This window comes from Pan troglodytes, chromosome 7 (genome assembly GCF_028858775.2).
Source record: "Pan troglodytes isolate AG18354 chromosome 7, NHGRI_mPanTro3-v2.0_pri, whole genome shotgun sequence".
Classification (NCBI taxonomy): domain Eukaryota; kingdom Metazoa; phylum Chordata; class Mammalia; order Primates; family Hominidae; genus Pan; species Pan troglodytes.
In genome coordinates, this window is record NC_072405.2 from 106458036 (window position 1) to 106482444 (window position 24409).

General features: G+C 40.1%; 2 protein-coding genes across 4 annotated transcripts in view; one reads left to right on the forward strand and one right to left on the reverse strand.

The window, feature by feature from the left end:
- Window positions 1-837: 837 nt before the first annotated feature.
- On the reverse strand, window positions 838-23044 carry MTERF3 (mitochondrial transcription termination factor 3). 3 transcript variants are annotated; one of them, XM_024345251.3, is made up of 9 exons: window positions 22941-23044; window positions 21577-21687; window positions 19805-20148; window positions 18411-18563; window positions 12360-12549; window positions 7718-7865; window positions 7271-7342; window positions 5335-5496; window positions 838-1102 (listed from the first exon to the last, which is right to left on the reverse strand). In XM_024345251.3, the coding sequence occupies exons 3-9, from the start codon at window positions 20136-20138 to the stop codon at window positions 908-910; spliced, it is 1254 nt and encodes a 417-aa protein (XP_024201019.1). In that variant the 5' UTR covers window positions 20139-20148; window positions 21577-21687; window positions 22941-23044; the 3' UTR covers window positions 838-907. The 3 variants fall into 3 exon arrangements, with proteins under 3 accessions (XP_024201019.1, XP_519867.1, XP_016815193.1); XM_519867.9 differs by lacking the exon at window positions 21577-21687 and having other exon boundaries at window positions 22941-23042; XM_016959704.4 differs by lacking the exons at window positions 5335-5496; window positions 21577-21687 and having other exon boundaries at window positions 22941-23038.
- Window positions 23014-24409, forward strand: part of PTDSS1 (phosphatidylserine synthase 1) — a 72924-nt gene continuing 71528 nt past the window's right edge. Inside the window, exon 1 of the mRNA XM_519868.8 lies at window positions 23014-23660. Within this exon, the coding sequence (XP_519868.2) occupies window positions 23482-23660 (179 nt within the window). The 5' untranslated portion in view covers window positions 23014-23481. The remainder of the gene's footprint in view (window positions 23661-24409) is intronic.

Consider the following 24409-nt stretch of genomic DNA (forward strand, 5'->3'; position numbering starts at 1 on the left):
CTAGTTTCTCCAGCAGAGTAACCAGACCTCTCTACACAGTAGCTTAGGGTGCCAAGAGCAAATGTTCCAAGAGGGCAAGCCCTGATGTGCAAATTCTTAAGCCTCTGCTTGACAAATGTCCTCTGGGCCAAATCACATCGGCCCAGAGTCAGTGTGGGAGAGGACTAACTACACAAGAGTGCAAATACCAGGTGTGGTTCATGGGGGCCACCAGTGTTAACAGTCTACCCAATCTGGTGATCATAAGGCAGACAACTGAAGTCATGATGCTTCGTTTTACAAATAAAAAAGCAAAGGCTCAGAAATGAAATCACTTGCCCAGGATAACACATGTTGTAAATGGAAAACAAATCTTTGTTTACTGGTAATAAGTCAAAGGCTAGTTAAGCCTTTCACTATATCTCATTGCCCCTAATCTTTAAACTCCACTTCCCTTTTCCTTATTCTTAGCCAACTGTGAATATCTGTGTTCAAGAAGTTAACAATGTAGATAATCCAAAATGAAGTGTGTTTTGTAGCATTATCTGAGCAGTAGATATTAGATGACTAATGTAGTATGCTCTGGAAACTCGTAACAGTTCAAAGGAAATAAAGCCATTTTATAATGAAACCACTTTAAAAATCCTCCACTGTTTTTATCTTCATGAGAATGACAAAGCACCAACTTAAAGTAAACCAACTCTTTCCCCTTCTCTGAGCTTGCTGTATTTCCTAAGAAGGAAGGAAAAGGTCAAACAAGAATTAAGTCACTAGGAACTTGATGAAAGTTCTACCACAGTATATGTACCCAAATTTACAGTATCAAATGGTTTCCAATATCAGTTGAGACCCGAGGCATTTAAAAATATATTCATTTATTCATATATATATTCACTTTACAATACTGCATTTTAACATACATAAAAATCTAAAGCGTTTTTAAGAATTTTTCAAAGTCTTGTACTGATGCTTTGGCAATCTCTTCACAAAATATTTCATCAGGAATAGATACTAGTTTGTCCAAAGAGATGTAGTTAGGTTTTGCTGGATCATACTGTGCTCTTCCTAAATAGGTAAGAAACAAGTGTCTTTCTTTGACCTTAAACAGCCTTGTATTAAATACCTAGAAAAGAAAAAAAAGTTTTTAAAAAACACTGCACACGGGAGGATGAAATATTAAAAAGTTTACTTGGCAAAAATTTTAATAGGTTAACCAATACCAAGTACTGACCATGCGTTCAGTAAGTAGGATAAATGCCAGAGGATTTAAATCCTATATTTTCTGTGAAGAAACTAGAAAAAGGGATTCAAAATCAACATACAAAACAATAATAAAATAATTAAGGGCTATACTGTGGGCAAAGAAGATTGAGTGCTCCAGAGACAGAGGAGAATGTGTTAAAAAAGCAAATCTTCGGCCGGGCGTGGTGGCTCATGCCTGTAGTGAGGCTGAGGCAGGCGGATCATCTGAGGTCAGGAATTCAAGACAAGCCTGGCCAACATGGCAAAACCCTGTCTCTACTAAACATACAAAAATTAGTTGGGTGTGGTGGCGCATGCCTGTAATCCCAGCTACTCGGGAGGCTGAGGCAGGAGAATTGGTTGAACCCAGGAGACGGAGGTTGCAGTGAGCCGAGATCACGCCACTGCACTCCAGCCTGGGCAACAGAGTAAGACTCCATCTCAAAAAAAAAAAAAAAAGGCAAATCCTCAAGCCTCACCCCAAAACTACTTAATCAGCAACTTTGAGAGCAGAACCCAGAAATCTGTCTTAACAAGCCCTCTAGATGATTCTGATATCTACCAAGTTTGAGAACCAATGTTAGAGATTAAGATGTTATTATAAAAAATTGTATAAGATTTCATAATCTGTAACACCTCTCTCTCTCCCTTTTTTAAAATTTGCACTCCTCCCCTTAACTAGAATCAAAATGAAATGAATCTGACCTCTGGGAGAGCAACTAGGGAAAGTATGTCTTACCTGCCTCAAAGTAAAACTCCTAAAAACTAGAGTGAGCGGCAGCAACTTTAGAAAGGAGTCAGAAGCAGGCAAGGCTCTACAGTCAGCTACAGAAAGAAGAGAGAAATGGGAGATCCGGCCAGACGAGCTACAGCCCTGAAGCCTGAGAGACCTGTGAGGTTCCCTGGTGAGGCTCAGAGGAAGCCCTTTCAATATTATGCCTGCCTCAAGCTCTCCTCTTGGCTGTTACAGATATAATGTGAACACGGGATGTGACACATAACCCCTAGGCCTCTTTCCCTATATTCAAGTGGAAACAGTAACAGATCAGTTGGAAAGGACACTGAAAAGCAATTGTTGAAAACCAAAGTACTATGAGAAGAGTGACTAAAAAAAGCACAGGGTGCTACCTCAACATAGGTTTGGCTTGCTTTTGGAACAGAACATCTCCCTTTTCAGTCTCTGCTATTCTGCCCTTGTTCTGATAACTAAATTCCCATGATCACTATATTATGGATAACGAAGATGTAAGAGGTTTTAGATAGATTTTTTTTTTAGAAGTATGACTCCTATGCAGTGATTCTTGGCTTAAAAAACTATCACCCGGCCGGGCACGGTGGCTCACACCTGTAATCCCAGCACTTTGGGAGGCCAAGGTGGGCGGATCACAAAGTCAAGAGTTTGAGACCATCCTGGCCAACATGGTGAAACCTCGTCTCTACTAAAAACACAAAAATTAGCTGGGCATGGTGGCAGGCGCCTGTAGTCCCAGCTACTCGGGAGGCTGAGTCAGGAGAATCACCTGAACCCGGGAGGCGGAGGTTGCACTGAGCCAAGATCACACCACTGCACTCCAGCCTGGCGACAGAGCCAGACTCCGTCTCAAAAAAAAACAAAAAAAACAAAAAACAAAAAAAAACTATCACCCAACAACAGACAAAACCACAAATGGTTCTGGTGCTCCTAAACGATTACTAATTTCCTAAATATAATAATACTTCAAAGCATTTATTTAGCTTATGAGCAGATATTATATGTTTACTTCTCCAGTGGACCGAAGTTACTCCATCATTAGAGAGTTGTGTACTCTTTCAAGTCCAAAAGCTACTGCTCAGATTGCGGTGTTTCTCCCTTCTTTTTTTATGGGTGTGGTGGTGTGGGGGGAGGGTTGTTGGTCACCAGGGGCTACTTTGCCATTGGCACAAAAATTTCATCCTATTAATGACATATTAAATTCTTCAGAGTTAAAAAAAGTGCCCCTAGCCTGAGAATTATTGGTCCCCTCTAATCCTAAGGTGGACTTCAACTTTGCCTTCACAGAAAGTCACAGAGGAAGGGGAGAGTGAAGGTTTCGGGGGATCCTGAATATAACCTCTTTCCTTAGCCTAGTGATTTCTTCACATTCATTACCCTAAAACTGCTTTTGTTATCCTTTACCTTCCAAGATCTCTTCTTTGAAATGACTAAATTGATCATAGTTATTAAGTTATACTTCTTTCCCCATTTTTAATTAATCGTAAGTCAGATCTGCCAACCAGGAATATTATCTGCATGAGAAAATTAGTTCCACGCCACTGAGATTTAAACACCAGCCAAAAATTTAAAGTCTATATCAGCCCGTTCACAGCCTTACTGTCCGTTAATGTATTTTTTCATTAATAAGCTTTTTATTTTTCTGTTTTTTTTCCCCAATAATTCCACCTAGACTCTAGGAATCTGAGAATCCCAATTTGGAAGCCACAATTCTGCAACAGAGCTTCTCTGAGGCAAGGGTTTGGGGTGCCTAAAATCTGTGTTTTTAAGTGATTTTGATGCATCTGGTCAGCTTATAATTTCTTCTATTTGGAAAGCTCCTCTCCATCTTTTAAACACCACTCACTCTTCTACAGACAATTCAAATGTACTTCTAGCAGATCCTAGTAAAGGGCTTGGGTTTTTAAACTGGACTGTTGGAGTTCTAATCGTGGTTCTGCCCCAACCTTGTTACTTGGGTAACCTTATAGACAGGTTACTTAAATCTCTTTAAGCTTAAGTTCTTTACGTGTAAAATAGGGGTAATAATAGAATCTACCTCATATGGTTGTTGTGAGAATTAACTGTGTTAATACAAATAAAGCAATAAAGATAGAGCTGGCACACAGTAAGTACTCAATTGCTGTTATTACTTCTATAATTCTCCTACCACTTCTAAATCACTGTAGGAGCTCTGGTTAGGACTCTTTACCATCATATAAAGCAATTCTATTTTTAAACCTGTCTTCCACACTCGATTATAAGTTCCACAAGAACAGAGATCATGTCTGCTTGACTTTTGTATCCTCAGTGCCCAATGTGTAGCACTGATGGATGCTCAGTGATATACTGGAAAAATGAATTACCCACCAACCCAGGGAAAAACAAATTGTCATTTCTTTTTCGTTGAAGATTATTTCACAATTACTCCATGAGCCAAATTCACAAAACTGTAGGCTTCTAACACTTCTATAATGGGTATATTTACGTTTGGTAAAATAGGAAAATCCTATATTAGAGGCCCATTCCTAGTGAAGTATAATAGGCAAATAAATATAGCTGTATGTGAAGGAACTGGACCTAATGCAATCTAGTTCTGAGAGTTGTATTAAGGTCATATTTCTTTTACCCATCTTTTTTCAAAAACAGGAACATGTGTTCTAGCAAATGGAGTAGAGGGATCACTTAAATAAAAATCCAGTTTGTCATTTATCCAATAAATACTGAGTGGCTATTTGCATAGGAAATAGGAAAAAAGGATTACTTTGATAAAATCCAATCATTCATTTGTTCAACAAATATTAATTGTGTGCCTACTTAGTGCCAGGTGTACTTCTAGGCACTGAGGATTTGGCAGTGTATAAATCAGACAAAGTTTCTGCTTTTAAAGAGTCAATATTCAAGATTAATATTCTTGTGAACAGCAGATAATATCACTCACTAGGTAAAGAATATGGATGGAAGCTTGATTAGCTTAGAAAATATAATTACGGCTTTGGCATGATGGCAAACTGGATCACTTTTATATTGGGATGGGGATCATTACAATATGGCTTATTGATTCATGAATTTAAATAAACTGTGACTAAAAAGTACACGTAGCAGTGAAAGGACCTTTAAGGGAAGTGATCTATTCCAAAGTAAAGTAGAGAAAAACATGAGGGAGACTACATTAAATTTGTTGGCCTAATTCCAACAATCAGAACTAGGACTAGGTAGAAACTCCAGGGAAAGAGACTAATCACTGATTTCTCCTCAGGAGATGGATATTTGCGCCCTGCAAGTTGTAAACTCTTCCCAGCGTACAGAACTATGCAGCTGGAGAGCAGCTCCAAATGAAGCGCAATGGCAGCGCTTACAGAGAGAGCTGTGAGTGGCATTACCTGTGGGAACTTGACAATGATGTGGTGGGGAATGCTCATCACATTGTGCACAAAATCAAACGTCTCGGTAAGTTTCATTTTATTTGCAGTTAACATCTTTGGGATTCTGGTGATCATATGTTGAATTTCGTTATGTTTAAAACCAAGTTCAAGACGATAAACCTAAAAGAAAGTAAATTTGCTATGAATCGTAAGTAGAAATAGTTATTTTGGTACCATGGCAAGGCTGCACTGATTTTTTTTTTTTTTTGAGATGGAGCTCGCTATGTTGCCCAGGATGGAGTGCAGTGGCATGATCTCCTGCCTCAGTCTCCCAAGTAACTGGAATTACAGAGGAATGCCACCACACCTGGCTAATTCTTGTATTTTTAGTACAGCCAGGGTTTCACCATGTTGGCCAGGCTGATCTTGAACTCCTGACCTCAAGTGATCCACCCACCTTGTCCTCCCGAAGTGCTTACAGGTGTGAGCCACCGCGCCTGACCATGATTTTTTTTTTTGAGATGGAGTCTCGCTTTGTCATCCAGGCTGGAGTGTGGTGGCACGATCTCAGCTTACTGCAACCTCCGTTTCTTGGATTCAAGTGATTCTCCTGCCTTAGCCTTCTAAGTAGCTGGGATTACAGGTGCCCACCACCACGCCTGGCTAATTTTTGTATTTTTAGTAGAGATGAGGTTTCACCATGTTGGCCAGGCTGGTCTCAAACTCCTGACCTCAAGTGATCTGCCCACCTCGGCCTCCCATGCCAGGGTTACAGGCGTGAGCCACCACGCCTGACCCATGATTCTTTTAAACTTAAAATAACATTTTAAAATTTGGAGACAGCTATGCCAGTGCCTTCAAGGAATTACAGCTTCCGGCTCCTGGGGTCACCAGAATTTCAAACCCCTCTGCTGAGAAACAGCTACACCGTGATGGTCATGAAGATCACCAAAGGGGCAACCATAATTACAAGAGAGAATGAGTGACATGGGAGGGCTGCAGGTCAGAGGCATGGGCCCAACACCAAACAGATCCTTCAGCAGCAGGATCTTCAAAATGCTTTTTGAGCTTTTGCTCCCAAGTACACCCACATATGTGTTGTCTGAAAAACGACATGTCAACATTCCAAGCAGAGATGAGGAACTAAACAACCAAACACAGGCCAGGTCCTCTACTTGCTTTCATAGTGTCCTGTGTGCCCCCACCAAGTAACTGCCCCCATCACTCTGGATTTGATCCCCCACTAGATTGTAAGCTCCTTGGGAGGAGAAGCTGTCTCCTCAGCATGGCGCTTGGGCAGGAGCTCAATAAAGATTTCTTCAATGACTGAACTGTTCACCTCAGAAAACAGCCCTTATATAATATTTCAAATACTACTACAGCTTTATATACTAACTAGTCAGCTGCTCTTGGCTTTATCTTATTCTCTTGGAGGAAGGACAGTAAAGAGTGTCTGGTACATTCTGTGATAGAATGAGAGTCGGCAACTGGGACAGGTGCAAAGGAGAACAATGTGCTGGCTGCTACTCTTTTCACAGAAGTCTTTTGGATCCAGCCTCCAAAACTCCCTGAGACATACACAGACTGTCATGCTGGCCAACAGGAGTACTTTCATAGACTGGTAACACTGCCCAGGTAACAAAGACGTCAGACGCCCACAATGGGCAACAGAAGCAGTTTCAGGGTACCACTTATATCCCTATCTAATGCTTTAGGATTGTGGGTATCAATGTCTGCAAGGTGATTTACTCATGTTAATACCTGCTCAACGTGAAAATATTAACTGAAACAAACTGCTTGCTAGACATTTGTTAAATGTTCCTATTTCTCTTTTTAGAAAGAACTTATTTTAAAGTCTAGTTTTCTTTTACATGACAATAGCAAAATCTGTTCTCTTCAGAGGATTTTAACACTTAAAGAAACTGATTTCTCAAAAAGCCTAAAGTTGTCCTACCTTCATATTTTCTTTCACGGGTTCCAGACTTCCAGTTAGCAGCCTTGGGAGACGAACTACCAGATCTCTAGTCTGTGGTTGCAAACAAAACAATCTAGTATTACTATATGTGCATCTTTAACTAGTTTGGAAAATTAAGGCATTATTAAGATACAAAGTTAAAACTTAAAATATGACCCAATCAGAAAAGTGATAGGAACCCCAGGAATATATAAGATTAGTACTGTTTGGAAAAAAAGAAAACAAAAACTGAAGGAACCAGTTTGATTAAGTATTATAAAATGATGGAGCTCTATGTTTAAACTAGCAGGATAATTCATTTTTGTACAAAAAATACCAGGAATTTATATGATTCACATGGGCCAGGCATCTGTTGGGAACATGAGATCTATCAGCTATTAAAATGTACCTGACATGGAAATAAACAAATTCTCTCCTTTTCTTTACCTTCTTCACACTAAGTTCAAGTTCTTTCTGAAAAAATCCCAATCTGTTATCCAGTCTTTCCACTGAAAAGTTCAGCAAAAATGGTGCTTTTCTGACCATCTGTGCAACATCTGCTTTACTGAAATTTTTTGAATGCAGATAAGCCACCCTAGAGAAACATAAATACATACGCATGTGATAAACATTTACATTCTTTTTTTTTGAGACGGAGTCTCATGCTACTTCCCAAAGTAACAGCTATTTTTAAAAAGGCTCCCACACCCTAAATTACTAACTAAATAAAAGCATTCTGTAACAATGGCAAAAACATGTTTAAAAAAAAACAAGCATTCACCCAACTCTAGATGGTTTCCATTTATACTTAAAAACAGAAAATAATTCTGAAATCCACTAATAGGTATTAGTTGCGGTTTTTGCCATTACTTTCAATAGCAAAAACATGATTACTTTTGCACCAACCTTTAGATTCTCTTTTCAATTAATCTGGTTTATTACTTGGTAAGAAAGAATGAAATAGCTTCTGCTTAAGATTTTTTTTTTTTTGATAAGAACAGAAAAACACAAATTAAGAAAATAACACAAATTAAGAAAATTAAGGAAATAATGGTTATAACTGAGAGAGGCATTTTTTAGGTTAGTATATTTACTGAGCCCCTCCCCACCCCTCTTCTATTCTTTTCTTTTCAGGAAGAGTCCCGCTCTGTTGCCCAGGCTGGAGTGCAGTGGCATGATCTGGGCTCAATGCAACCTCCGCCTCCCAGGTTCAAGTGACTCTCCTGCCTCAGCCTCCCAAGTAGCTGGGATTACAGGCACGCACCACTAGACCCAGCTAATTTTTGTATTTTTAGTAGAGACGGGGTTTCACCATGTTGACCAGGCTAGTCTCGAACTCCTGACTTCAAGTGATCCGCCCACCTCGGCCTCCCAAAGTGCTGGGATTACACTTGAGTGACCATGCCTGGCCTGAGTATGTATTTTTATAAATGATTTTTACTACAGTCTTTCAATATGTATTTTGTTAACTGAGAGATTTTCCTGCTAAGTTTTTGAAGATCAAACTATGTACGTTAGTAAAATATAGAAAGTTTGGCTATAAAATAACATTTTAAAAAAATCTAAAACATAGTAAAAGATGGTTTTACTAAATGTCTAAAATATATCAGGATATTATTTTGTTTAATTCTAACCAGAAAAACAAAACAACTTGTGAGCCAAGTGAATTTTCCATGAGGAAACACGGATTCAGGGAAGTTAAATAACTTGTCTGAGATCATCACCTAATTACTGACAAAACTAAGATGTGAACTCAGGCATGCCTACATCTAAAGCCTATGGTATTTTTATACTATATACCAAAACTTATATTACTTTATAATCACATGACTATTACTCCTTTAAAAATAGTTAAAATATTTATAAGTTTAAGTATATAAAAATTTTAAATGCATGGCAAAACAAAACAAAACAAAAACACCCCACTATAAATGAAGTCAAAAGACAAGTGACAATCTAGGAAAAATATCTGCAACATGTCTCAGAGACAGAACTAATTTTCTTCATATATAAAAGAACGTTTACCAAAAAAGAAAAAAGCCTGATTAAAAAATAGCAAAGGATATATTACAGAAAAGGAAATGTAAACAGAAATTCAACATATGAAAAGATGCTCCAAACAACATTCCATGTTTCAACATCTGATGCTCCAACCAACAAATAAAGTACTCTTTTTATCTATACAATCAACTGAAAGCAAAGTGTGATAGCACTGTATCTGTAAGGATAACAGGGAAGCTGGCACTTCTGTACACTGTTGGGGAGAGTATAAACTGGAAAACAACCCCTATGAAGGATAATTTGGCAATATCTATTGAAGTTACAGATGAACACACCCTTTGACCTAGCATTTCCACTTCTAGAAATACGTCCTACAGAGAGACACCAATATGTGTGATTTTTCAGAAGTATCTACAAGGTAAGTCACTACAGCCTTGTCCTAACAGTGGACTGGAAACATACTCCATGCTTATCAATAGGTACTAGCGAGATCCGCAGCATGGACTGTACTAGAGTTAAAAAGAATAGGCAGCACCAAGAAAAAATAATCTCCAAGATACAGTGAAGGTAAGATAGTGGGATACAGAATAGTGTGTATAAATGCTACCAATTGTTATGTATTTGTATTCATGTGTGTATACACAGATATATGCTTCCTAGAAGGTTGAACAAAAAATCCTGATAACAGTAGCTGTGTCGATAGGTGGGTCTTGAAAGTCCAAGGGACAAAGTAGGAGAAAAGGAGGTATTACTTGTTTTTTTGGCAGCAAGGTTCAGCATTTGATTAAAAAATTATCAAAACTATTGTCTACATTGTAATGATTTTTCCAATAAAAAATCAAGATATAAGGCCCACCCAACCAAAAAAAGAGTATTTAAATAATTAAAATGCGACTATTCATTTGAAAATTCTACAAGGATTTTTAAAATATAACTTTTTATTTAAAAAATAAGTACATGAAATCAGTGCTGCATATATCAGAACCAGAAACAAAGTTCATTTAAATAAAGGTTCTCATACCTGTGCCTATTCAGTATTTTTTACTGTATACTCTTTTGAATACATGTGGCTGCATTACCTATTAAAAAATTCTAAGTAATTTTTAAAAATGTTCTACAGTTTAATTTGATAGTCAGCCAGGTTTAGGAATCAATGGACTATGCTACCGACGTGAGAATATTCCTCAATTGTTAGGAGCATATATGGCTTGAGCAAGTAACTTAAGCTATTAAGTTTCCTTCAAAGAATTAAATGTAGAGACAGTGTGTAGTAGTCAGAACCCTGGAGTTTGATTAACTGGGGTTGAAACCACTTACTCTGCTACTTATACTAACGGTGTGTAATCTTGGGCAAATTATTTAACCTCTCTGCGACTCCCATGTACAAAGGTGCTATTAACAATAATGGTGCAGCGTGTGAAATGATCCCTACCCTCCTGGTATTCATGCTTTCTTGGAATAAATCTTGAGCAAAAAGGGCAAGCTGGTTTTTGACTGCAGAGAGAATTAGTGTTCCTGACGCCAGGAAGACTAGAGCTGGATATGTCAGATGAGTTTCTTAGAATCATTCTCTCTCCCTTCTGTATTGTGATAGACTATCACTCTCATGAAGGGAAAGACTGTTTTTGATGTCTAAAGTTTAGGCCAGTGTGTCACATATAGAAGGGCTCAAATGTTCAATTTAATAAATGCGGTTTTTGTTTAGTTTTTTTTCCTAATTCCGAGAAAAGACATTAGACTGATGGTTTAAGGAATCGCAAAGCTCTCTGAAATGTAGTAAGAATCAACATCAGTGTGGAGAACAGTCTGGAGGGTCATGACTAGAGGCAGACCAATTAGGAGACCATTGCAGTAATCTTGGTGTGATATTATGGGGAACTGAGGCAAAATAGTCAAAGCAAAGATTCAGAGAAATGTCATGACTGATTTGAGCTATAAGAAGAGAAGAACTGATGGGCTTTCATGATTTATTAGATGTAGATGATAAAAGAAGAGAAAGCAAGTTAATACCAATATTTCTGAGTTGGGCAAAAGGGTATTCAGTGAATCTGGGAATACAGACTGGGTTGAGTGACAGGTGGGGGCGATGATGAATTCAACATGTTAACTTAGCGACAGGGGTTTTGCCTTGTTCTCTGTGGTATTCCCAATGCCTAGCAGGATTCTTACCTCATAGATCAATATCTCACTGTATTTATTTTCACAAATTCAATAATTCTTTGAATGTTGAATGAAGTACAGAGATGTTTATAAAAGTGCTCCTTAAGAAGAAAACAAGGAACAACCAAAATAGCCAACTTATGGAAATGATTAAGCAAATTATACAGTAATTTGCCAAGACAATCTCAAATGTCTAACAACAAAAATTGGCCAGACAAAAACTACAAAAACCACAAAAGATCATATCTTTAAGTGCACTCTCAGATAAGTTAGCTATTTGTTGATGGGTTTTTTTTTTTTTTTAAGAAAAAAACTTATTCCAGTTTCTAAAGAGAAAGAGTTAATTACTGACTCAGTAATAAGTTGAAAACATAAAAATAATAATGGGGCCAGGCAGGGTGGCTCATGCCTGTAAAATCCCAGCACTTTGGAGGCCAAGATGGGCAGATCACTTGAGGTCAGGAGTTCGAGACCAGCCTGGCCAATGTGGCGAAACCCCATCTCTCCTAAAAATACAAAAATTAGCCAGGCATGGTGGCCACTTGTAGTCACCCAGCTACTTGGGAGGCTGAGGCAGGAGAATCACTTGAACCTGGGAGGCGGAGGTTACAGTGAGCCGCAATTTTGCCACTCAACTCCAGCCTGGGCGAGACTCCATCTCGAAGAAGAAAGAAGAAAGAAGAAAGAAGAAAGAAGAAAGAAGAAGGAAGAAGGAAGAAGGAAGAAGGAAGAAGAAGAAGAAGAAGGGGTACTTGAATAAAAGAACTGTTGTAAATACTTAATTTAGATCAAAGAAGGTCTATAACAAAAAAAAATTCATGTTATCTCAGTAGACCCTTGTGCAGCAGAGACTTAAAGAATAACTTCCACATATATTTCCTTCATAACCACTTCTTAGGTTATATGAGAATCCTTTTAAAAGTCCTACCTGGTCTTCAGATTTTCAAGGTCTTCAGAGAAAATTGCATGATTTTTTGTCAGGAATGCTCCCAGTTGGTTATCCTCTATACCCACATCTTTAAGAAACAGAAGCATTTGCTTAATGTCTTTTTCAAAATCCAGTCTCAGAAGGAGGTTTGCTGCTTCTGGATGTTTTTCTATCTTGGACAAATCCACGCCTATAATAAATTATAAATACTGTCTGAAGATGACTTCTTAGTTCACCCATTAAACTCATATACATAAGCACAAGAAATTACTGATGGAGATCAATACCTATCCAAAGGAGCACTGAGATAGATCAATAGAAACTTCTAAATATTTTTAAACTAAGTTGGTTGCAGAAACAACATAGTATTTATTTTAAAAATCAAGTACAGAGGAAAATAGAGCATTTAGTGCTACATTTCCCCCCAAAACAAATTCACTAAGTCATATTGGTGTAGGGTCATCATCTTTGTCTAAGGTTTCTTGAATATTGTTTCAGAATGTTTGTCAGTCCCAAATGAACCCCATAGTAACTGGTAATTCTGCAGGGTAACAAACAATATGAATAAAATGTTACCTTCTTTGAAGATTTTATTTTTCCTTAGTTATAAGCATTATTTTAAAAATATGTTTATGATTCCCATCATAGGGGGAATAAAAATGACCCTGTGCCTTACTCATCGTTGTAATTTCTAGGTCTTTAGCGCGGAGACAAGTCCCTTGAAGAAACTCAAGAAATGTCTGAGTGAGAACAAGTGAACACATAGCCCTTCAAGTATACAACAAAGCAGAAAGTATACAACCTTAAACCTCCACATTTAAAACTTCTTAATGGCATCACACAGTCAAAAAAAAATTGTCATATTCATTATAACTCCAAATATTATTAGAACCAAATATAATTATAAATCCAAATTTCTTGATATTAAACAGGTATTAAGATGCCCATGAACAGTAAAATAGATTAAATACACAGACACAATGATATGGTTAGGCTGTGTCCCCACCCAAATCTCATCTTGAATTCCCATGTGTCGTGGGAGGGACCAGGTGGGAGGTAACTGAATCATGGGGAGAAGTCTTTGCTGTGCTGTTGTGTGATACTGAATAAGTCTCAAGAGATCTGATGGTTTTAAAAAGGGGGGTTTCCAGGCACAAGCTCCCTTCTCTTGGCTGCTGCCACGTGAGACGTGCCTTTCACCTTCTGCCATAATTGTGAGGCCTCCCCAGCCACATGGAACTGTAAGTCCATTAAACCTCTTCCTTTTGTAAATTGCCCAGTCTCGGGTATGTCTTTATCAGCAGTGTGAAAACAGAATAATACGCACACTCAATGAAGATGAGAAACAGATCCAGAATAAACTAAAAAATGTTATTATACAAACAATAATGCATTTCAAATCAAATAGATAGACTGTTAAAATATATGGGACCATTAGCTATACTTTTGAAAAAAATTATCTTTGTATCTTATACAGAAATTAATTCTAGATAAAGAATCTAAACATATATTAACTCTACTAGAACAACAAAAAAAATTACGTTTAACTACAGAATAGTATAAAACCTAGTGTAGAAAAAGGTCTGGAAAGCTATTCCACAATTTGGTTAATAGTGGTTACCTTTGAGAAGTGGAACTGGGGACGAAGAGAGGGTAAGAGGTCCTTCTCTTATAATATCTGCACTTTTGACAACCGGATGTAATTCCTTTGTAATTTAAAAATAATATTAGTAGAAAAATAAATCCAATTATTAGATGGACAAATAAATAAGATGAAAACCAGTTCCAAAAATCTGTGATAAATGGGGGATCAGATGCTTTAAAAATAACATAAAGGGTTCAGACTTCACATTTAACTAAATATTACAGCTGACATGAACTGAAGTGCTTTGCTCAGCATGAGCTGTCACACCCTGACTGTGCTCGAACAGAAATCCTGAAAAGCTGCTTTTTAACAGCAGTAGGAGAGCAGAATCTCATCAGGAATGCACACTGCTCTCAATGCAAATAACTTGGGCTCACTTCATTTCATTAACTTGAAAAAATATTCCCTGAATGCCCACTATGGACCAGGCACTTTTTTAGGTATTGGGGTTATAAAAAAAGAATAATACACGATTCTAACCTCTAGGTGACAAGTCTAGTTGGGCTTTACCTCATCAGTTCAGTAATTACGAATATTACCATTTTATTCAGTTATGGTTACACGTATTTAGTACATCAATCAGGGTCTAGCAGGCTATACAACGTGCCCTGGAAAGTACAAATGACAAGGACTTTAAGGAAGGGACTCTATACAGCGGTGTGAGCAGCCTTAAGAGAACAAACAAGAGCCTTCCCAACACTAAAGAGACAAGGAGGCAAAATGTTACCACGGCGCAGAGGGACTAGAGGCTATTAAGGAAGGGCTGCTCAAGAGTGCTGTTGTCACGGAGTGAGGCAGGTACAGGACCCAAAGAAGGGAAGGAACGGGAAAAATATCCCCACCTGACCCTTCTACCTTCTGTCCTGTAGGTGCCTCCCACTGGCTGAAGCTGCCAAGAAGCCAGCTGGCATAGGAGCCCTGGTGCATAGGGGTTGGCCTCCTGGGATACAGATCGGGCAGAGAACAGGTCTCAGAAGCAAACAGAGAAAAAACTAGGACTTGGGTACTCAAAAATACTGTCTGACAGAGCAAATAAGGCTCCCCTAAGTTACTATTATTTAAGTTACTTCTAAGACATGCTGTTGAAGTATCAGCATACAGGTAAAGGAATGGCTGAAACATATTCCAAACCTGTAAGTATACTGTAAATTATTTAAAGATAAGGACTAGGCCAGGCACGGTAGCTCATGCCTGTTATCCCAGCACTTTGGAAAGCCAAGGTGGGAGGAAAGCTTGAGCCCAAGAGTTTGAGACCAGCCTGGGCAACACAGTGAGACCTCCCTCTATTAAAAAAAAAAAAAAAAAAAATTAGCCCAGATGGCATGTGCCTATAGTCCCAGCTACTTGCGGGGCTGAGGTGGGAGGATCACTTGAGCCCAGGAGGTCAAGGCTGCAATGAGACAAGACTGTGTCACTGCACTCCAGCCTGGGTGACAGAGCAAGACCCTGTGTCAAAAAAAAGATAAGACAGGGACTGTGTCTTAGGTTTTATCTTGTATCATCCATAGCACCTGCCATAAGACAGGGAAAGCTGTTTCGAAAGGAAAGGTGACTGTCTCCTCACAGCAGACGTCATCTTTTTCCTGCCTCTGAATGTACACTTTTTAAATTATATGTTTATGGGATACAACATGCTGTTTTGACATTTGTATACATAGTGGAACGATTAAATCAAGCTAATTAACATATTCATTACCTTACATATTCATGACTTTTTTTTGTGGTGAGAACACTTAAAATCTACTCTCTTAACAATTTTCAAGTATACATTATTATTAACTACCATCATCATGCTGGACAATAGATCTCCAAAACTTATGCCACCTGTCTAATTGAAACTTTGTACCCTTTGCCCAACAACTCCCCATTCCTCCCCACCCCACTCCCCAGCTCCCTCTGCTCCTATGAGTTCAACTTTTTTAGCTTTCATATATAAGTGAGATCACGTAGCATTAGTCATTCTGTGCTTATTTCACTTAGCATAGCATCCTCCAGGTTCATCCGTGTTGTTGCAAATAACAGGATCTCCTTTTTCAAGGCTGACTAGTACTCCAGTGTATAAATATACCACATTTTCTTTAGCCATTCATCCACTGATGGACACTTAGGCTGATTCACAGAACACTTTATTTGCCTCTCATGTGGGACTTATCACTTTGCTCTTCATCCTTGCATTCCAGTTATTCTTATATATTTAGATGTTTCTGAGGACTTGAAGCTTCTTGAGAACAAAGGCCATTCTAAACATATGGGTAACATATGGGTAACTGGGCAGAGAGAGATGCGTATACAATTATAATAGAGTGTCATTAATGCTAGGATCCAAGTAAGCAGGGAGTGAAATGAGAGCCTGAAGAGGGTCACTCTGTCTGCAGGGTCAAGAAGACACTTTAGAAGTTACTTGGACTTCAGTGATGTTCTCCAGTTGTTGGAGTTGGCTAAACAAAGGAGGGAAGTGGCAAGCCATGAAGCTGAACAGGTAAGCAGAAGCCAAATCAGGAAAAGCTTTGATGCCATGGGAAGGTTTTGAAGGATTTTAAATAGGTCACTGACTTAGATCTGCATTTCAGAAAGAGCACTAACACTGGAAAGATATCAGAGCCAATACTGCTGAGGAGAAGACTATCAAGATAGGAGGCTCCTGCAGCCACTCAGTGACAAATGAGGACCTAAACAAGGTAGTGACTGTAGGATGAGAGAAGTGGATGGATTTGAAAGAAATAGAGAGGGTAGAATCCATAGGATAAGCTGTTAAATTAGATGTAAAGAGGGAGGGGACAAAAGCAATAAGAATCAAGGATAGGCCGAGTGCGATGGCTCATGCCTATAATCTCAGCACTTTGGGAGGCCGAGGTGGACAGATCCCTTGAGGCCAAGAGTTCAAGATCAGCCTGGCCAACAGGGTGAAACCTCGTCTCTACTAAAAATACAAAAAATAGCCAGGCATGGTGGCACATGCTTGTAATCTCAGCTACCAGGGAGGCTGAGGCGGGAGAATCACTTGAACCTGGGAGGCAGGTTGCAGTGAGCTGAGATGGTACCACTGTACTCCAGCCTGGGAGACAGAGTGAGACCCAGTCTGAAGAAAAAAAAAAAAAAAAAAATCAAGGATGACCCCCAAAGTTTCTAACAGAGCACAGATTTTTCTCTTTTTCCTCTCCTGTTAAAAATCACCTCCCAAAAATATGGGGAATGACAAACAAAAAATGAGATCCTTCTTTGAGGAAACGAGATTATATCCCCACATATCTGAAAACATCTGAAAACAGATGAAAGCATGGCAACAGCCTTATCGGAGAGGAGAAAGACGACACTGAAATGCCTGCAAATGAGAATCTGGCAAGTGGTAAGTGATCAGTACCACAAAAAACTCAAAGGTCTCCAAAATTGGAGTCCCTAGAAATCTGAGAGATTAGAGGTGAGGCACAGACTAAAAACTGGGGTATTGGGTATGGAGAAACCCGACCTCCCCCAAATCCAGTTCCTCTCAATGCACTAGGAGAAAGGAGATTCATTATCTGGGAAAATCAAGTATGAGAAGTACCAAACCCAGAGAAATGAGGAAAGCAAAAGTTTGTAATAAAATGCCAGACTAAAAATAAGATGACTAAATGAAAGTTTGGAGGGAGATCCCCTGGCTCCCTTAAGCTATCCAGATCCAAGTGCAACCTAATGGTCAACAAGTGAAGGCAGCTATAGAGTAGGCCTAGAAACCATTCAAATCAGGAGGACAGTGGCTTCAGGAAGGAGGTCGGGGTAGTGTGACAAGCAGGGAACAATCCACTCTGGAGAAATGAAATACATCATCTGATAGGGTTACCTGGGAAAAACTGTCCTGAGAGGCTACTGGAAGGTATGGAAAAGTTTAACCCCAGAAACAAACAAACAAACAAAACAATTCATCAAATGAAGAACAAGGCAACTATTACTGCCGGAAAAATGAAAAGTTGTACAGGAAGGTAAATAATGATAGCATACTTCTTGTTAGGGCAGATAGCAATATTTATAGTCATAATTTAACTACTGACTAATGATTTATCTAAAATTGTAATTTATATTAGGAGAATTGAAAAGAATACTGGAAAAGTACATGTGTACATACAAGAGATCAAATGATGTCTAAAACTGATGAACCAAACAACAGCACTACAAACAACTATTTTAAAATGAGGAGGTTGAACACAAACAAAAGAATGATACAAGTTAAGTAGATGCATCTGGGGAATAGGATGCAAGATCAGCAAGGATGAGGCAGGGAATACAGTTTCTCACTAGAAGCCTTTATGCTATTAGACTTTTGCTTATGTTTGTATACTACTTAGTATAGATTAAATTGTTAATTTAAAAAAGTAAAAAAAGTAATGAAGAGTACATGCAAAAAGTACTTGTAGTTTAGTCAAACTTACCTAGAAGAACCAACTTCTGCAGAGTCTCAGAATGATCCACATAGTCTCGAAGTGTGAATGAAGCTGGTGGCAATGGAGGGTCTGCAATAATCTGAATAGCCTCTTCCTCTGAAATTGGCTGCATTGGAGACAATGGAGGCAATTCATCCAGTTCTTTGAAAGAGAGAAACAAATTAGTGCTCTAATATGCACACTTAAAACTATTTCTACAAAGACCAGCTCTTCCCTTGTTTGCTTCTTTCAGTGGTTAAATCTTGGGATCATTTTAGAATTAAACATCCAAGTTCCCAATTTTTCACCTTTTAAGAGGTAAGGTTACAACTATTTAGACAGACTAACTACTGTTCTTCCGAGATTAGAAATTTGTTGGTAAATTTCAAAGCATACAATGCCTTTCCTTCACTTAATCAGTAGGTGAGAATGCTAAAAATCACCTAACTTTCAAGTGAATTTTGAAACAGAGATTGAGTTTACCATAGCCTGTTAACTTGGCTAAAAGTACACATATGCCAACAGTCTGAATTGCATGGATTAAAGTAATCATATCCTGAAAGTCTTTGTTTTGACCCAATGCCCTCCCTTCCAAGTTACCCTCAAATACATCTTTAAAAGGGCTTCTATGATTGTTTCTACAACCTGCAGTCCTCTCTACAGGAGATGTGACTCTCTAGTACAGCCCTGATTCTGAAGTTGTTTTTGTTTTTTTAAAATCAAACGCAGCATGGAAGACACTTAGAACTACACATTACCTTAAGCTAAGGAATCAGGTCTGTGATCTTTTGTTCTGTTTTGTGCTTCTCATCATTAACTATCCTTTCTCATCATTTATAGCCAGCATCTCCTCCCTGCCCTCTCCCCAGCTCTCTTTCCTTCATATTCTACTTAACCTTATATTATTTCATTACCAGCGAAATATTCCTAGAATAGGACCCATAGGAAGGAGAGGATTGACTAAAAAGCGACCATGAGGGAACTCCGTGGAGTTAATATAACTGTTTTATTTGTTGATTGCAGTAGTTCTTACACACTAAATGCATATGTCAAAATTCATAGAACTATATATCCCACAAGATGAATTTTACTTGATATAATTATACCCTAATAAAACTAATTACCACTAGAATAATTTTGTTTTAAGAATCTAAACAATAAAGTATTTAAAAAGCAAATGTTTTATATGTGTAGCTATAAAATAATCTTACACGTTAGCCCACGAACTTTTTTCTTACCAGTAAAATAAAGGCATGATAGAAGTTCATCAATAGAACTAGTATTATTCTTTTTCTTTCTTGGCACAAAATATTACCTGAAATGGGCTAGCAGAAGGTAAACAGGTAGCTTGTTCAAATGGCCAAAGTAGGGAAAGGGAGACTTTTCTGAAAGTTCAGAATTACCTTCTAGAAACAGCTCAGAATCAAAGCTGGATATATTTTGTGTCTTCTGTGACTGTTCATTCATGGAAGGAAGCAGACTGCTTTGGGCAGAATTATTCTCCTGACTACTTGAGCTAGTAGACTGGGAACTATTCCATAAGGAGGAAGTCCTGTAAGTCTTAAATCCCCACTGGAGAAAGCAATTGTCAGAGGATATCTGAGGCTGAGCAGAAAAGCCATGTAACAATGTTCTTGCTGGTCTAGTAAAACGTTTTGTGAGTTGTGCAGCATTAATGAGGCTCCTCAACTTAACTGAGTTAAACCATCTGGGTATCTGTTGGGCTGACAAAGCCATTTTTCTTAGTCTACAAAGGAAAGATATAACCGTCAAAAGAAGAGAAATTTAATTTACTTAAATGTTTAAAACAGTATTCAAACAACAAAAAGATAAACTGGAAATTATTTTTTTCTAATTGAAAGGTGTTTAAATATATATTTAGTCTAAAATAGTGAGATGTTTCTTATGTACAGGAAAAGCCAACAACAAGGCAATCTCAGTTACAAACCAACAGACAGGAATTTCTGAGTGGAAAAATAAAGATATACTTTACAATTTAAAAACAAAATGCAATGACACTGGTGTAAGAAAAATGCTTAAAACAAAAATCTGCAAATGTTCAAGTGACAGCAGACCTCACTAATCTGTTAATTTAATCATTTAAAGAGAATAAGCTGATGCAAATAAGTGTTCTTGAAATTTGGTGTGAAGGGTGTTTCCGCAGCAGATTGCTGATCAAAGTAACACTGAATTATTCAAATGCATTTTATGTATATAAATTTGTCCCAAAATGAAAAAACAGAAATCTACTGTGTCCTAAACAAATCATCAAAATATTATCATTGATATATAGAACAGTGAAAGCAGTTTCTTGCTTCATTCTCAGGGCTGAACACTGTTGATTACTTCACAGATAAAGCTGTTCTTCCAAAGGGAATTGAACAAAACCAGTTTTGTCAAGTTTTGTTTCCCTGTAGGAAAGGAGAAAAAAGCCTTCAAAAAGAAAAGGTCAAAACTAGTAAACAAAACCAAGTGACAGAAATAAATAAGCAACCAGCAATTAATACCTGTATATTTTGACTGAAAAAGTAGTTTTCAAAAATATTTTTATCAGGAAAGGCTAGTGCTATGTTAAACTCCAGAAATATGAAGGGATTTTATATTTAGCCAGCTAATTAGAAAGGTAAATTTGATGCATATAATCTTACGTTAAATAACATTATCCATATAAAACACAGGATGGAGTCAGGATATAAGAAATGCTCAATAAATGTTAGCCATTATTATTGGTTACGCAACCAAATACAAAAATTCTGCTGAATTAATTGCTGCCTACAACTTTATACTTTGTTTTTCTGCATACTGGAATTCAGCTTGTTTTATGCTCTAAATTAGACCAAATACTTGAGGGTCTAATCTTTTCTTGGAGATCTGTAGTTTTGGGAAGTTAGCTGAAAGAGATTTTACAAAAGTGAAAGTTTCCTTTCATTCTGCAATTATTTATTATTATTTTTTTTTTTGAGACGGAGTTTCGCCCTTGTTGCCCAGGCTGGAGTGCAACGGCACCATCTTGGCTCACTGCAACCTCTGCCTCCCAGGTTCAAGTGATTCTCCTGCCTCAGCCTCCCGAGTAGCTGGGATTACCCACGCCCGCTACTATGCCCGGCTAATTTTTTGTGTTTTTAGTAGAGACGGGGTTTCACCATCTTGGCCAGGCTGGCCTCGAACTCCTTACCTCAGGTGATCCACCCAGCCTCCCAAAGTGCTGGGATTACAGGCGTGAGCCACTGCGCTCGGCCCATTCTGCGATGATTTTAGAAAAGAAGTAAGTATTCACAATACCCTGCTGGGATAGGTGGTTTCTGTTAGATTTTGGTGAGAAATGGGACTCCAAATGTGCCAAGTTTTCCCTCAAACCTACAACATTCATTCTCTGCACGGTAGTCATAAGGGCACTAAATTGAAAGTCAGAAGACCTCGGTTGGGCTACCTTGACAAGGCTGTTTCTGGCAGCAGTCTAACAAAAGCAGCAGTCTAGCCCATGATGTGGGGGGTGGGGGTGGGGTCAATAACCATTCTTCAAATAATGCTTTTTTAAAAGGCTAGGGGTACAATAAGATGATTCTTAAGGCCCCTATCAGCTCTAACATTTTTTGACGTCTAAGCACTTCATCCTACTTCAAACTCCTGAAATCCCAAATTCATCCTGAAGCCTTTCCACACTCAATACCACTTAAACATCAGGAAGACTCACTTTCAAATTTCACCCCGTCATTAAAAGATCTTTGTGCATACAACTAATGTTTATCCTTGCATTTTTATTTACAAGTGCACTATCTTCTCCACATCCTTTCATTGCTACCTACACATCTTAACAATTGATTAACTGTTCATGCACAAGAGTAGAGCTGGGTCTCATCCCTGGATCCACCCTTCCGGGGACTATTCTCTACTTTCCCAGAGCCTTGTACTGCTCTAATGTTTGCGGAATGGAAATAAATCAATGGCAAGTACAGTTAACTCACTTGCTTACACAGTATGCAAAAGCGGGTAGGGGATGTGCAGATGTGTATAAAAGCCCTGTAAGGTAGTAACCAGAAGTCTTCTAACAAGGTCCTTTCATCAGGAAAATTACAGAAAACCCTTAAAGAAACTGAAGTCTCTTAACAATTCATATATACTGTTCTCAATGAGTGCCTAGTGCTTCGCTAGAAAAAGGCACTGAAATAGAGTTCAAGATTTCTACCTACGAAATGCTATAAATGAAATTAGGAGAGAAGGGCGGTTATGGGGGCAGCTTCCTAATAAAGGGTCTCTCAATACTTCCCAGGCCATTTTAGCCCACTTCAGTTCCCCAAACTTGCGCAGGAAGGCAGAGCCCCCTCCTGAGGCTTCTCACACTGCGCTAATTAGCCAGCATGGTTGAGTTTTCACTACATCAGCCAGGGGAAAAACACAAAACAAAACCAATCACCCTCTACTGGGCCGCGAAAACCTAAAGGCCCTTGAGGCCCTGGGGCGCGGTCTGGACGCGGGTGCGCCGGAACCTGAACCCTCGCCAGGAGCGCGATCCTCGTGCTGGGGCAGCTCCTGCTTTACCTGTGGCGAGGCCTGCTTCCCGTAGCGGGTGACCCCGGGACCGACCAACTCGCTGGGCCGCACGTCCGGTCCCGCCGCGCCGCACGCCGGCTCCTCAGCCCGCCCTACACAGCGCAGCCGCGCTCCCGGGCCCACGTGGGCTGCGCCCGGAGTGGGCGAGACCATGTGTCGGGTTGCGCGGGGAGACAGCGGGCTACGTGCTCTGAAAAGAGCCAGCCAGGGGCCGCGGCTACCCTTCTCCGGCTCGCTATTCCCCTGAAGTCCTGTGGACTTGGAGTCTGAAAATTCCTCGAGTGCGTAGAGATGCCTCAGCCAGGATGACAGCGTGGGGACGGCCGGCGGCGTCCCCTGCCCCAGGCCGCGGTGGCGGCGCCGCGACCCCGCCCTCTCGCGCCTGTCCTTCCCTCTGCTCCCAGCCTTTGCTGGGCGCCAGACCCGGCTTCGCCGTCCGGCTATTAGCCTACTGTGGCTAGTCACCCCCGGGGTCCCGGCCTTCTCGGGCTGGGGCCGCCGCCACCGCGGCAGGACGGGGAGGCGGGCCATGGCGTCCTGCGTGGGGAGCCGGACCCTAAGCAAGGATGATGTGAACTACAAAATGCATTTCCGGATGATCAACGAGCAGCAAGTGGAGGACATCACCATTGACTTCTTCTACCGGCCGCATACCATCACCTTGCTCAGCTTCACCATCGTCAGCCTCATGTACTTCGCCTTTACCAGGTGGGGCGGCCCAGCCGAGCGGGGGGCGCGTCCAAGGGCTAGGGAAGAGGCGGGAGGGAGGGTGGCAGGGAGGGGGGCCCGGCATGGCTCTGGGTGAGGAAGTGGGCTGGCTGCTCCACGCACACGCACTGGCAGCCCGCCGCCCACGCGGCCCCTCCGCCCGCCCGGTGTCTCACAGTACGCTAGCCTGCTCCCCTACCCCTCAGTGCCCCTTCTCCATACAGCGCCTCCGGTTACACGGGGAACGCACGCGAGTCACCTAGCACGATCGCCCCCCCACCCACCGCACTCAGCATCGCTCCACACAACATCACGACGCGGGCCCCTCCTCTGCACTGCTCCAGCCTTCGTCCCTACCCAGCACACCGCATGAATCATGTCGTATGCACCACTTTCAGCACACACCGCTACACATACAAAGCACCCCAATCCACAGCGCCTGCAGGCACCATACACAGGCCCAGGACACAACCTAGATCCCTTCCTGTGGAACTCCGGTATTCGGCACTATCCGTAACGCACAAAAAATGCACATGTGTGCTACATACACGGTCTTTCCTGTGCAGCACTTCCCGTATGCATTGCACACAAGTCATCCAGCATAACACTTCCCCCAGCCTCAAACACTACCATCTGTACCACGGCACAAACTGCCACTCTAAACACACACCTCACAGCGGACCTTTCCTTTCCAGCACAGCCCAATACCCATCATCTGTGTACATGGCTGCACAGACACCAGCCCGCCA

What these genes read in the sequence shown, in the direction of transcription:
- MTERF3 (XM_024345251.3), bottom strand. Translation starts at nt 20,138, where the DNA reads ATGGCTTTGTCAGCCCAACAGATACCCAGATGGTTTAACTCAGTTAAG. An exon ending in TTCTGAGCTGTTTCTAGAAG is followed by an intron (nt 18,564 to 19,804) that starts GTAATTCTGAAC and finishes TCTCTTTCAAAG; the next exon opens with AACTGGATGAATTGCCTCCA. An exon ending in TCATTGTCAAGTTCCCACAG is followed by an intron (nt 1,103 to 5,334) that starts GTAATGCCACTC and finishes TTTCTTTTCTAG; the next exon opens with GTATTTAATACAAGGCTGTT.